General features: G+C 37.6%; 2 protein-coding genes across 2 annotated transcripts; one reads left to right on the top strand and one right to left on the bottom strand.

Annotated features, from left to right (window-relative positions):
• Positions 1 to 4976: 4976 nt before the first annotated feature.
• LOC125205949 (leucine-rich repeat receptor-like tyrosine-protein kinase PXC3) lies at positions 4977 to 8432 on the top strand. The gene is made up of 2 exons (XM_048105173.1): positions 4977 to 7859; positions 7965 to 8432. The coding sequence occupies exons 1-2, from the start codon at positions 5504 to 5506 to the stop codon at positions 8285 to 8287; spliced, it is 2679 nt and encodes an 892-aa protein (XP_047961130.1). The 5' UTR covers positions 4977 to 5503; the 3' UTR covers positions 8288 to 8432.
• Positions 8433 to 8495: 63 nt separating this feature from the next.
• On the bottom strand, positions 8496 to 12529 carry LOC125205950 (protein SEMI-ROLLED LEAF 2-like). The gene is made up of 13 exons (XM_048105174.1): positions 12355 to 12529; positions 12072 to 12268; positions 11686 to 11984; positions 11443 to 11592; positions 10941 to 11345; positions 10698 to 10847; positions 10531 to 10606; positions 10145 to 10272; positions 9864 to 10052; positions 9625 to 9774; positions 9432 to 9551; positions 9136 to 9354; positions 8496 to 9013 (listed from the first exon to the last, which is right to left on the bottom strand). The coding sequence occupies exons 1-13, from the start codon at positions 12390 to 12392 to the stop codon at positions 8870 to 8872; spliced, it is 2265 nt and encodes a 754-aa protein (XP_047961131.1). The 5' UTR covers positions 12393 to 12529; the 3' UTR covers positions 8496 to 8869.
• Between the last annotated feature and the right edge of the window lie 43 nt (positions 12530 to 12572).

The following is a 12572-nucleotide window of genomic DNA, read 5'->3' as shown; positions in this document are numbered from 1 at the left end:
TAATATTATTTCGTGTCGTGTTCGTGTTACACGTTAAGTATATATAACATTATTTTTATTTTTATTTATTTTTAAAAATTTTAAATTTTAAAATTTAAAACTAAAATTAAAATTTTCATATTAGAAATAATATTAATATATTATAATATTATTATTATAGTGTTGTTATTGTGTTGTGTCATATATGTGTTGTTATCATGTCGCGTTGACCCGAAGTGGTTCGTGTCGTGTTCGTGTCTGAGGGTGGCGGGTCGTGTTTGTTTTCATGTTTGGAGTTTTCTTAACGGGTCGTGTTCATGTTTGTTGTTATTGTGTCGTGTCGTTATCGTGTGGACACGATAACGACACAACACGCACGATTTGCCACCCCTAATTGTAAGGCCCACGTTAGTATTTAAATGTTTAAAACATTCCATATTTAGAAAGTAGTTAGTCTAATTTTAGTGGACGGCCAAAAATGGTAACCTTGTCTACTTTTTATGGATGGAGGGAGTATTGTGTTATTAGCGCCTAATATCACTGAATTATTCAAAATACTTAATTTTTTTCGCGAATTTTTAATTTGGTTCTTCCTCCATTTTGTCGCAAGTGATCAACTTCTTTTCGGCATGAGATTTAGGAAAAAATGATATTAATTGAATTAAGTGGAAAAAATAAAGTATGAAGGAGACTAAAAGTAGGAGAGATAAATAGATATTGAAAAAAGTCATTTGAATTTGGACAACTCAATATGAGAAGTAAGAGAAAGAATAATGTAAAGAAGAGTATTCTCTACATTATTATCTTGATTTACTTTTTCTTCATTTTAACTATTTATTAGTATTAATTTATCAAAATAAATACAGAAAATAAAATGTCTCTATTAACATGGAACGGGTGGAGTAATATAGTACTTCTGAAAGTTAAGGATGAAACACAATTTAATTTGTCGGATATTTCTTTTAGTTCAAAACTAAATGGCCTAAAAAAAAAGTATAAACAATAAATAATACTCCTCTTCTCTCTGTTTCATTAAAAATGAAATGTTTTCTTTTTTAGTTATCCTATTAAAAATGAAACATTTTTTAAAATAGAATTAATAACATCTTTTTACATTCTCTCTTACGCTCTTACACTTTTTTTTCATATTTAATGTATGGGACGGAGGGAATAGTAATTATCCACTTTAGCATTTGTCACTGGGCTACGAGTATGTGAATCTAAAAGACAAAGTTAATTATTCCCATTCTTGTGTTTCCAATAACAATAAGATAAGAAAAAATTATGTAACATGTAAATTAAATGCTCTATATATATCAAATTCAACTAACTTCTTTTTATTTTCTTCCAACTTCTTTTTATTTTCTTCCAAGTCATTTATTTGACTAAAAAATATTTCAAACCGTTTTAGTATTATATCAAAATCAATAGTTTTATATTTTAATAAATACTCTCTCCGTCCCATTTTAGAAGTCCCGGTTTACCATTTTTGGATGTTCCATTTTAGGAGTCCCGGTTGAAATATTCCATAAATGGTATTAGGTCCCACATTCAACTAACCTTTTCCCACTCACATTTTATTATAAAACTAATATAAAAAAGTAGGATCCACCTTCCATTATCTTTTTCACCTACATTCCTTTGTATTTCTTAAAACCCGTGCCGAACTCAACCGGGACTTCTAAAATAAGACGGAGGGAGTACTAATTAATCACCACGGCATGGTACATCCAACAAAGAATTGAATCTGGTTTTACCACGAAGGATAAAAACCATAGTAACTATCCGTAATTAATTAATTGACAAAATGCACTTTACAAAGCAAAGGTTGAAAATTTCAAGAACGACATGTATAGTGGATCCGGAACTTTTTACCACAAAGTTAAATGGTAAAAGTCATTGTAATTAATTAACAGACAGAATGTTGTTTACAAAGCAAAGATTGAAAAGTTCAAGAACGACATATGAAGGAGCCATGATTACGTTGATCAAAAAAGTGTATTCAACAATATCACTCAGCTCCACAAAGTTAGCCCAAGATATCACTTACTACAATAAAAATAGGTGCACATCTAAGACCATTAATCTGTTCAGCAATATCCAATCAATAATTAAAAAAATATTTTATTAGAGAACAATTTTAAGTTGAAAAAATGAATGTTTATACAAAATTGATAAATTAAGATACGAAATGTGTCTGAAATATTGTTATTAAAAAATGACATTGCTCTTATTAGAGAGAAAAACTTACCGTCGAATAGATACTGATTTTAGTTGATGAGTCGGAATGGTAAAAAATACTACTCATGTAGTATATATAGTAGTCACACGTTTTATTTGTGTAATACTACTACTTGCATTCTCTAAAAATAAAAAAGTTCAAATATATCATATATTTTATTGTGAAATTAATAAAATATAATAGAGTAAAGAAATATAAATAGTTAAAATAATATTAGGGGATATTGAGATCCACATAAATAGTTAAAATATTTTAGTTAAAATAATATTGCAAATAATAGTTTAAAAAATTTGAAAAATAAAACTAACTAGCTAAAATAATGCTAGTGAATATTGAGATTCATATTATTATTATTATTATTATTATAATGTGTGGTAAAATTAAAAATTAAAATACACCACTAATAGAGAAATAAAAATAATAAAAGAGATATTTTTAGAACGTATGAAGTACTATTATTTTAATACAAAATACATACTACTTGTCGTGGATAATTAAAACAAGGTGCATTGAGAATGGCATCCCTAGATTCGTAACTGCAGAGCATAGCATAGCATAAAATATTAGAAATAGCCCAACATGGAATCCTAGGGTTTGAAATACTCAACTAAGACCTTCATTAATATCTTTATGAGTTATGAATATTATAATCGATTATTGTATACTCTAGTAACATGTTAATAATTAAATTACATTTCAGTCTTGCTCAAACTTTTCTTTTCCATTTTACTCCTAAATTTATTAGAGATATAATTGACATAAATTAATTAGTGTGTTCTGCTTTTAAATTTAATATTTAAAGAATAAACATACATATATACTATCTGGACTAGGGGTGGCAAAATGGGTAGCGGGTAATGAGTAATTCCCATCTCGACCCGCTACCCACCGGGTATTGGATACCCGCTACCCTGCGATAACGGAAAACGGGGCGGGATCGGGTAGTGTGTTTTAGAGTTTTGCGGGTAGCGGGTATACCCACTTATCTGCGCGGGTATACCCGTTAGTTCCGATAATACCCGTTATTATTAGTATTAGTCATATTCCATCTTTTAATACTTCCTCCGTTCAATATTAATAGATGTGTTTCAAATAGTTAAATAATAATAGTCATATACGCACTCATTTTGAAAAATTAAAAATAAATAGTTAGAACGGAGAAAAAATAAAGTAAGAGATATAATAATGTGGAGAAGAGTATTTATATTATTATATTTCCAAAATGAGTGAAGAAAATGAAATGCCTCTATTAAGGCGGAACAGTGGGAGTACTTTATATAATCTAATAGTTCTTTTAAAATATTTTTATATTCCAATGAATATACAATTGAAAATTCACCGGAACTAGCTATAGAGTGTCCTTCACTTTTATTCTCAATCTATTCAACGTTTACCATCGATATTAATAAAGTAAATTAGTGAACATTGACAGTTATTATAGTTTTCAAATTTTTTATTAGGATTTCATGTCGGGTACGGGTACCCGCAATGTCGGGTACGAGATACCCGACACGGGTATCAGATAATCCCGGCATGTCGCGGGGCGGGTATTGGGATAACAAATTTGGCTAAAATCGGATACGGATACGGATACCCGCAGAAAACCCGTTTCGCCACCCCTAATCTGGACATTGCATTAGCAAATTTATGGTATCTTATAAATTTTAGCATCAATAGTATCTGGGCAATGGGGTAACACGTTTTTGGTTCTTTTGCATATCTGGGCAATGGGGTAATCACGTTTTTGGTTCTTTTGCAGATTTTTGAGACGCTATTTAAAATAAGATGTGTATAACTTTAAAATACATATAATGTGTATATACATAATAGAAAAAAAATACATCTTTCATTATTTTAAAATTTATTAGCGCATATATTCATATATTTTTAGATAATACCCCATCCGTCCCATTTCAAATGATTGACTATTTTTCGGCACGTGTTTGGAGAAACTGATAAATAAAAGTTAAATTTGGAGAGAAAATAAAGTAAGTAAGAGAATAATGTAGATACGACTCTCTTTTATATTATTATCTTTCTAACTTTACTTTCTTTCTATTTATAAGTACTATATTATCATTTTCACGAAACAATGGCTAAAAACAAATCAATTACTTGAGCTGAGTAGGAGATAGCATTATTTATCCCTTGTTCCAAGGTAGTTGTATATATCGTCTCAAGTTAGTTGAGTCGTTCTTGTTTAGAATTTTTTTTAATTCTTTTTTCTACTTTATTTACTCACCAATTTTACCCTTCATTTGACTTTTAATATCAATTTCTTAAATCTAGTGTTCAAAATAAATATTCAATTATATTATTCGAAGACAATCTATAATTTTGATATTATAATAAAAATAGTACTATTATTAAATATGATGTATATACATCAACAAGTACAAGTATATGTTAGTATAATAATTTTAAAAAATTATAATGTAAATAGATTTAAATTCATAAATATAAATCAATCGAAGTCAATTTCAGGAGCATAGTTAGAAGGAAAAATCCAGAAGACCTAACACATAATTAATGAATTTTCCAGAATTTTAGATGATACTCTTCGATAGTTCAGTGACTTAAAAAATACTACTCCTACAAACTCTAATGACACTAAAATTTTACTGATATTATGGATTCATTATCAACTGGTCTTTTCATTTGCCAAAACAATTTCTATATTATTTTCAATACATAGGCTGTAGTCCCATTAACTGAAGACTGTTCATTTCTCGTGATTCTTTAACTTATACTCCTATCTGCAACATCAAAGATTCAAAACTGCATCATCGTTTCTGCACACTCTCTCTCTCATAATCACACACACAATGACAGAGATCAAAACACCAAACCCGTGAAAGTAATTACCCAAACATTGTACAATTCCCTCATCCGTCTTCTGCTGACCATTGCAATCCCACACTCTTTAAACGCTTTTAAAATTCTTCCCTCTTTTCAGCAAAGTTTGCTACTCCACTTTTTTGCCATGTGCTTCTTCTACTTCTGAAAAACTAAAATCTCACCTATGTTTTCTGCCTTGGTTCAATCAACAACTCCTGGACCTCCTCCTAACCAAAATCTCCCATCTTTTTCTATTCCCCCCACAAAATATTTGCTGTTCTTGTGTCGCTCCTCCTATTTTGGGCCAAGAATTTGTTTTTCTTCATTTTTCAACAACTTTTGGAAAATGTGTGGGGTTTTCCGAGTTCAGCCTCTTGTCTGAAGACTTTGAACAACTATAACGTCTTATTTTATTACCAAGATTTGTAGATTCTCAAAAAAAAGATGCAAATATGGACTTTGTTGAGTGTTTTGCTTCTTGGGCTGCTCTCAAAATCTCAGCTTCTCATTGCCCAGCACCTTCAAAATGACAAGCTGACATTGTTAGAAATTGGGAAGGAGCTCAGATTGTCTGATTGGGATGGAAATGCTACAGATTTCTGCACTTGGCCCTTCATTTCTTGCAGCTCAAAAACACTATTTGTGGAGAAGCTTGATCTTTCTAATCATGGGCTGCAAGGTAACATCTCTCTAATCTCTGACCTCAAATCACTCAAATGGCTCGATCTCTCACGCAACAATTTCCATGGCACCATTCCACCTGTTCTTGGAAACCTAGTCGAGCTCGAGTATCTTGATTTGTCGTTCAATAACTTTGTTGGATTGATTCCGCCTTCATTGGGCAGTCTTATGAATCTTAGAGCATTGAATCTTTCAAATAATATGTTGGTGGGGGTGATTCCTGATGATCTTAATGCATTGCTTAAGTTGCAAGATTTGGAGATGTACACAAATAGATTGAATGGTTCAATTCCGTTGTGGTTGGGGAATTTGACCAATTTGAGAGTTTTCACTGCTTATGAGAATGAGTTGAGTGGTGTGATTCCTCCTATGCTAGGCTCTGTTGCTCCACTTAAGCTGCTAAACCTTCATTCAAACCTATTGGGGGGTTCAATACCTGAGGCCGTTTTCGCTATGGGGAAGCTTGAAACTCTGGTTCTCACACAGAACCGGCTGAGTGGGAGTGTGCCTGCATCAGTTGGGAAATGCAGAGGGCTTTCTAGTATTAGAATTGGTAATAACATGTTGATTGGTGGGATTCCTAGAGAGATAGGCAATGTGAGTGGACTTACTTATTTTGAAGCTGACAACAATAATCTCTCTGGTGAGATTGTGCCAGATTTCTCAAGATGTTTTAATCTCACTCTTCTGAATCTGGCTTCAAATGGATTCACAGGAACCATTCCTGCTGAGTTTGGCTTGCTTGGTAATCTGCAGGAGTTGATTGTTTCGGGTAACAATCTATTTGGAGAGATTCCCACATCGATTCTTGGAGGCAAGAATCTGAACAAACTCGATTTGAGCAGTAATAGGTTCAATGGCACCATACCTAAAGGCATATGTGGTGCATCGAGGCTGCAGTTCTTGCTGTTGGGGCAGAACTCAATTGGGGGGGAGATACCACTTGAGATTGGGGAATGTGGGAAATTGCTTGAGTTGCAGTTAGGTAGTAACTATCTGACCGGAAGCATTCCTGCTGAGATTGGTCATATCAAGAACTTGCAGATTGCACTGAATCTAAGCTCTAATCATCTTCACGGGCAGCTCCCTGCAGAGCTCGGGCACCTTGACAAGCTTGTTTCTTTAGATGTGTCAAGCAATCAGCTCAGTGGGAGCATCCCTGCTGCTTTGAAAGGGATGATGAGCTTGATTGAGGTCAATTTCTCTGAAAACCAATTCAGTGGCCCTATACCAGCCTTCACACCGTTCCAAAAGAGCTTGAATTCAAGCTTTGTTGGGAACAAGGGGCTTTGTGGGGAGCCCTTGAGCGTTTCTTGTGTAAGTTTGGATGATTCTGATCAAGATCCTTACCATCATAAGGTTTCCTACAGGGTCATACTAGCTGTTATTGGCTCTGGTTTGGTGGTTTTCGCCTCTGTGACTGCTGTCGTGTTGCTGTTTATAATGAGGGAGAGGGTTGAGAAAGCTGCCAAGGATGGGGGAGCAGCTGAGGAGGAGATCAACAGCAGCAGTAACAAGCCGGTCATAGCAGCTGGGGACGTGTTTGTGGAGAACCTCCGGCAGGCTATAGACTTTGAGGCCGTGGCCAGAGCCACAACGAAGGATTCAAACAAGCTCAGCATAGGCACGTTCAGCACCATCTACAGAGCAGAGATGCCTTCCGGGATGGTGCTGTCAGTTAGAAAGCTCAAATCTATGGACAAAACCATGATCCATTACAAAAACAAGATGATCAGAGAAGTCGAGAAGCTGAGCAAGCTCCACCATGACAACTTGATTAGGCCAATTGGGTTCGTCGTGTTTGATGATGCCTTGCTCTTGCTGCAGCAGCATTTTCCCAATGGCACATTGGCTCAGTTCCTTCATGACTCTGAGAAGGGAAATGATCACAAACCTAGCTGGCCTACGAGACTCTCTGTTGCCATCGGGGTGGCTGAAGGGCTCGCCTTCCTCCACTGTCTGGCCATCATCCACCTCGACATCTCTTCTGGGAACGTGTTCTTAGACTCCAACCTCACCCCTCTTGTTGGCGAAGTTGAAATCTCAAAGCTTCTGGATCCTTCTAGAGGGACAGCAAGCATCAGTGCTGTTGCTGGTTCCTTTGGTTATATACCTCCAGGTATGTATGTATACACACTTCATTTTGTGAAAGCTATTTCATCATTCTCTCTCTCTCTCCCTTTCACTCACACACACATGTTTTGTTTGGACTTGTGTGTAACAGAGTATGCATACACAATGCAAGTTACAGCACCTGGAAACGTGTATAGCTATGGGGTCATTTTGCTCGAGCTTCTCACTACTCGACTCCCTGTAGATGAGGGGTTTGGGGAGGGCGTTGATCTGGTGAAGTGGGTGCATGCTGCGCCTGCAAGAGGAGAGACCCCTGAGCAAATTCTCGATGCTGAGCTGAGCACGGTGTCATTTGGTTGTAGGCGTGAGATGCTGGCCACTCTGAGAGTGGCATTGCTCTGCACAGACAGCACCCCAGCCAAACGGCCCAAGATGAAGAAGGTGGTGGAGATGCTGCAGGAAATCACAGTGTGAAAACAGTGGTGCTTCGTCGCGTCCAAGGTAGAGATGACGGAAGATGTAACCTCTTTAGGAGGAAAATGGTTGGAGTAAAAAGTGTATATGAATGAATGGTAAACGTTGCAATGAATGAGTGTTTAGGCACTCTACCTTTGTGACTTGTGTTTTTTAAATTTGAAGGTAAGTATGTTTTTTAAATTCACAACTCATAAAGCACTAAAAATGAAAAAGAATCAGGATCATCTTCTATTGCCACAAACACTCTTTTACAGACATTTCCCACACAAACAACACATAAAAGAGGAACACTAATATACACATTCCTCATACAATCAATACAAAAACGATCAGACATTTTGGATACCAACATCGATCTTCTTCTACACTAGCTCTACATAAATTGCTCGCACTTCCGGTAGGAGAACTACACGAACCCCCTGGTTCAGTACTGCACGATTTTTTGTTTGAACGAACAAGAACAAAAAGAGGAGAAAAAATAGAAAGAATCTGGGTTAAAAGCATAGGGGAAACCAATGCTGCCGTTTCTACTGCTAGACTCAACATGGACGATCATACTATACTGTCGAGCTTATCCTATCAGCATCCAGCCGCCTTCAAAAAGTTGTCGAACGGACTTGCTGATGGCAGCCTAAACTCGTTCTGAGCTTCAGTTGCGCATGGCCCTGCTCTTGACGCGGCTGGAAGCCCGAGAACATTGTCATCCAAGAACAGGTTTCCAGTCTGCTGTTTTCACCACACAAAGGAAGGAAGAAAAGTTGTTAGGGAGAGTCTTGTGTTCGACTGTCTAAACACCAATTATATTACAAATATGACACTACGTGACAGTTTGACAAAGTAAGTACCTTGTGCTGATTGCTAACATGTGACCCCGTCGTCTGGCTCTCTGCTTGAGCGGCTATCGCCATCAGAGGCCCGGGTTTGTGAAGTGCGCTGATCAGATTGGACATCTTCTTTTGCTTCCCCATCAAAAGAGTCTCACAGTGGTTGGCCGTTTCCTTGTATGAGGCGTCGTCTGCCGTGCACATGGACATTCTGCCTACATTTGTTGCCGTCTCGGAAACCTGGCAACCACAATCAACTTCCACTTTAAGCGAAAGAATCATAAAATCCAAGATGGTTCTATTTCCAGGACACTCACAGATAGCAGAAGCTGATCAATGCTGATAAGATTCGGGTTTTGAACAGCCAACTGCGTGTTCTGTTTACCGGCTCCAACCGACTCTGGGAAAGCTTCATCATCAACGAATATTGAGGCCGCCTACAAAATGGTGAAGACGTAACATAAGATCTCGATAAATGAACTATTGTAGCGTCGACTAAACTAAATGTACCTTGTCAAAGGATTTATCGCCACACAAGCATGACTTATTATGCATGTGCCTTCCTTCTGGGCAATCAGCAAGCCACGCACCTCTAATGGAGCCCAAGTCTTCAGGCACGAATTCTTTGAGCAGTTGCTCCCTCGTGGAGGAAACCTCCGACTGCACGGAATAGCGTTGGGACAGTAACTATGAGAAACGGTGTCCATATCGAGCATACTATATCTAAAAACGACGAAACACAGACTTACTTCTGGTAAGTTATCCAAACTCTTAACAATTAGGGAAGTCAGAGATGCGGTTGTCTGTTCGTCGTAGATTTTTGTTCCAGAAAGAAATTTCAGAGCTGAACTGTCATCTTCTTGGGATCCATATGCGATCTTTCCGGTTTCACAAGTCTGCAGCTTCGAGTCGTCTACCAAAGACAAGAATGGATCGATCTGAAATGCAAGGGAAAGAGAAATGCGTAGTTAGTATCGGTATAAGATACACAACTTTTCATTAACAGAGTAGTGAGAGATGTGAAACATACCACTTTACTAGTGAGCATACTTTTGACACGTGCAGCTACAGGAACAATGCTGTAAGCCTTCGATGCAAAGAATATCATCGAGGTTGCCAGCACGAAGAGGGACCTGCGACGTGAAGGCGGAAGTACTCCTGAAAACAACATTGCAGATGTTATGGGAGAAGTTCATAATAAGATCGATATAACTTTTGAACCAAACGTGCTAAAGAGTCAGAAACAATCATCCTAAAACGAATTCTCGTGTGTCATGTATCGGGATTCAAGCTCATATCGAATGACAATTAGTATGTAATTTTGTTGCACCTTCGGATTCGAATCATGACCTATCAAACTGCCAAACATATGACTTCACTATCTTTTTGTGACTAATTTGATATGCTCAAAGTTACCTTCTGCAGCAAGAGAAACATCCCTTAATGAAAACGCCATCTGGAAACTTCGAACAAGTGCATCACGATAGGAAGTCTGCGCCAAATGAAGAAATGGTTAGACAGAATCAAACTTATTAGCGAGATCGGTTAGGTACTTCATAGCAAATTACTTAACCAAAAATTACCTTGGCTCGAGAAAACAGCAGCATCAAGCTGTAAGTGTGAGCTAAAGCTACATAATCCTCAGGCAAGTTTTCGGGAGCAACAGATTGTGCCCAAATAGATGAAAGCAGCAGGTTTATTTGGTGGCTGCTGAGTCTAAGTGGAACGACGTCCTGGAATTGAATTTAATGAATGGGGCACATTAATATAACGCTCTAATATGTTTGTTGAGTAATGCAAGAAATGGAAACAGATTTGAGGCGAACCATTTGTTTGATAGATTTGGTTGTGGAATCAGGCTCAGGGGCCGATGGTCTGAAGCTCTGTACTCGGTTGTAACCCGACTTGATTCTGTTTAATACACCACCGGTGTTGTTTCCCTGCCCCACATCACCTGAAGGCTTGCTTTTGTTTGGCTCAACATGCTGAACCCTCTGATGCTTCATCTTATCGAACAGCGCAGCTGATGAGGAAAACACTGAAACAGTTCTCGAGAGCGTCCTTGGATAGAGGACGTTCTTCTTCGAGTCAGACACATCATGATCTGATTGTGGGGCGATCGAAGATGGCACAAGGACAACCGAGAAGATCTGGTGAGCTCCAATGCGTGTGTCGTGATCTGGATGGAGCATGGCTGGAAGTAGCTGGTGAAACAACGCATCCGGGAATGCCTAACAATAGGAAATAAAATCCTTTACTTACAAAACTTAATCAGAGAGAGAGAGAGAGGGAGAGATTCAGAGATCATCATCCTAAACAAAGTCTTGCCTTGTTTTGATAAGATAAATTAGGCAAAGAAGCAATTATTTGAGCTGTGCGATAGACGGCTGAGATAGTCGTTCTTGCGATAATGTTGATGCTCGGTATGTTCTCCAACATACTAGCCATTACATCAAGGATCAGACCTGCATCTCCGACCTGCTCATAGAAAACGAAACTGATATTAGAAAATGCATGTTCAAATGAAACGATAATCGAATACTAATGGCAGGGTATCGACTATAAACGAACCATCGATGATAGCTCGATAAGACATTCATCCACTGCTTCATGGAATTTCATGTTCCATTTAATCAAATCTTTGCCAAGATTTGCGTCATCGAGCTTATTATGTATGCTCTTACGCAAATGCTTCATGATATCGCTCACAGCACTGACTATAGCAACTGAAGATGAAGACTGGATCTTTGACATTCGAGCAAGGGCTGTGGTGACATGAACAATGTCGAGCTGCATCTCAGGTTGCTTAAGGACGTTTTTGTGATCGAGATGCTTGACTAGAATTGACAGCAAAAAGTGTGTGTTTTGCCCTGTATAATCAATGGTAGGAACATCATCGGTTTGAATCAACGAGCTGGTAAGAAATTTATAGAAAGAAACAAAGGATGGAAACAGACCAGTATCATCCATAAAAAATTGCACATCTTTGAGTACAGGTAAAGCAATCCCGTCCTTGACCGGCCACATATTTCCACTATCAAAATAGCGGAACAAGGATTCCATAACCCGACGCAAGGTTGTCGCCTCTTTCCCGAGGCTTGCCATGTTGTGCAGGCATACCCGGGACCAGAACCATGGGTTCTTAGAGTCCTCCCTGGAAGCAAATCCAACACATTTTATACATGCAATCACTATAAAATCGCATGCTAAAGGAAGTGAAAAATCGAGCAAAGAAATTACTCTTCCACGTTGAGATTTCCTTTATCGTTCACAACCATTTTCCAAGAGGAAACCTTCCTTACAACATTCGGTGATGGAGAGATGTTGCCCTCAATTTTACCAACTTCTTCCCCCCAACTTGTTTGGTTGGAATTCAAGTCCTTACTTTCGCCTCCGTAATTTTCTAAGACTACTGTAACGATCTGAGCAATCAGCAATTAAAAATAAAGAAGTCAAGA

The sequence above is a fragment of the Salvia hispanica genome, chromosome 2, assembly GCF_023119035.1.
Source record: "Salvia hispanica cultivar TCC Black 2014 chromosome 2, UniMelb_Shisp_WGS_1.0, whole genome shotgun sequence".
Taxonomy (NCBI): Eukaryota; Viridiplantae; Streptophyta; class Magnoliopsida; order Lamiales; family Lamiaceae; genus Salvia; species Salvia hispanica.
Note: the sequence above shows the minus strand (reverse complement) of the source record. Positions and strands in the feature narration are given on the sequence as shown.

What these genes read in the sequence shown, in the direction of transcription:
- LOC125205949 (XM_048105173.1), top strand. Translation starts at nt 5,504, where the DNA reads ATGCAAATATGGACTTTGTTGAGTGTTTTGCTTCTTGGGCTGCTCTCA. An exon ending in CTTTGGTTATATACCTCCAG is followed by an intron (nt 7,860 to 7,964) that starts GTATGTATGTAT and finishes TGTGTGTAACAG; the next exon opens with AGTATGCATACACAATGCAA.
- LOC125205950 (XM_048105174.1), bottom strand. Translation starts at nt 12,392, where the DNA reads ATGGTTGTGAACGATAAAGGAAATCTCAACGTGGAAGA. An exon ending in TTATCGAGCTATCATCGATG is followed by an intron (nt 11,593 to 11,685) that starts GTTCGTTTATAG and finishes TTCTATGAGCAG; the next exon opens with GTCGGAGATGCAGGTCTGAT. An exon ending in ATTTATCTTATCAAAACAAG is followed by an intron (nt 11,346 to 11,442) that starts GCAAGACTTTGT and finishes TCCTATTGTTAG; the next exon opens with GCATTCCCGGATGCGTTGTT.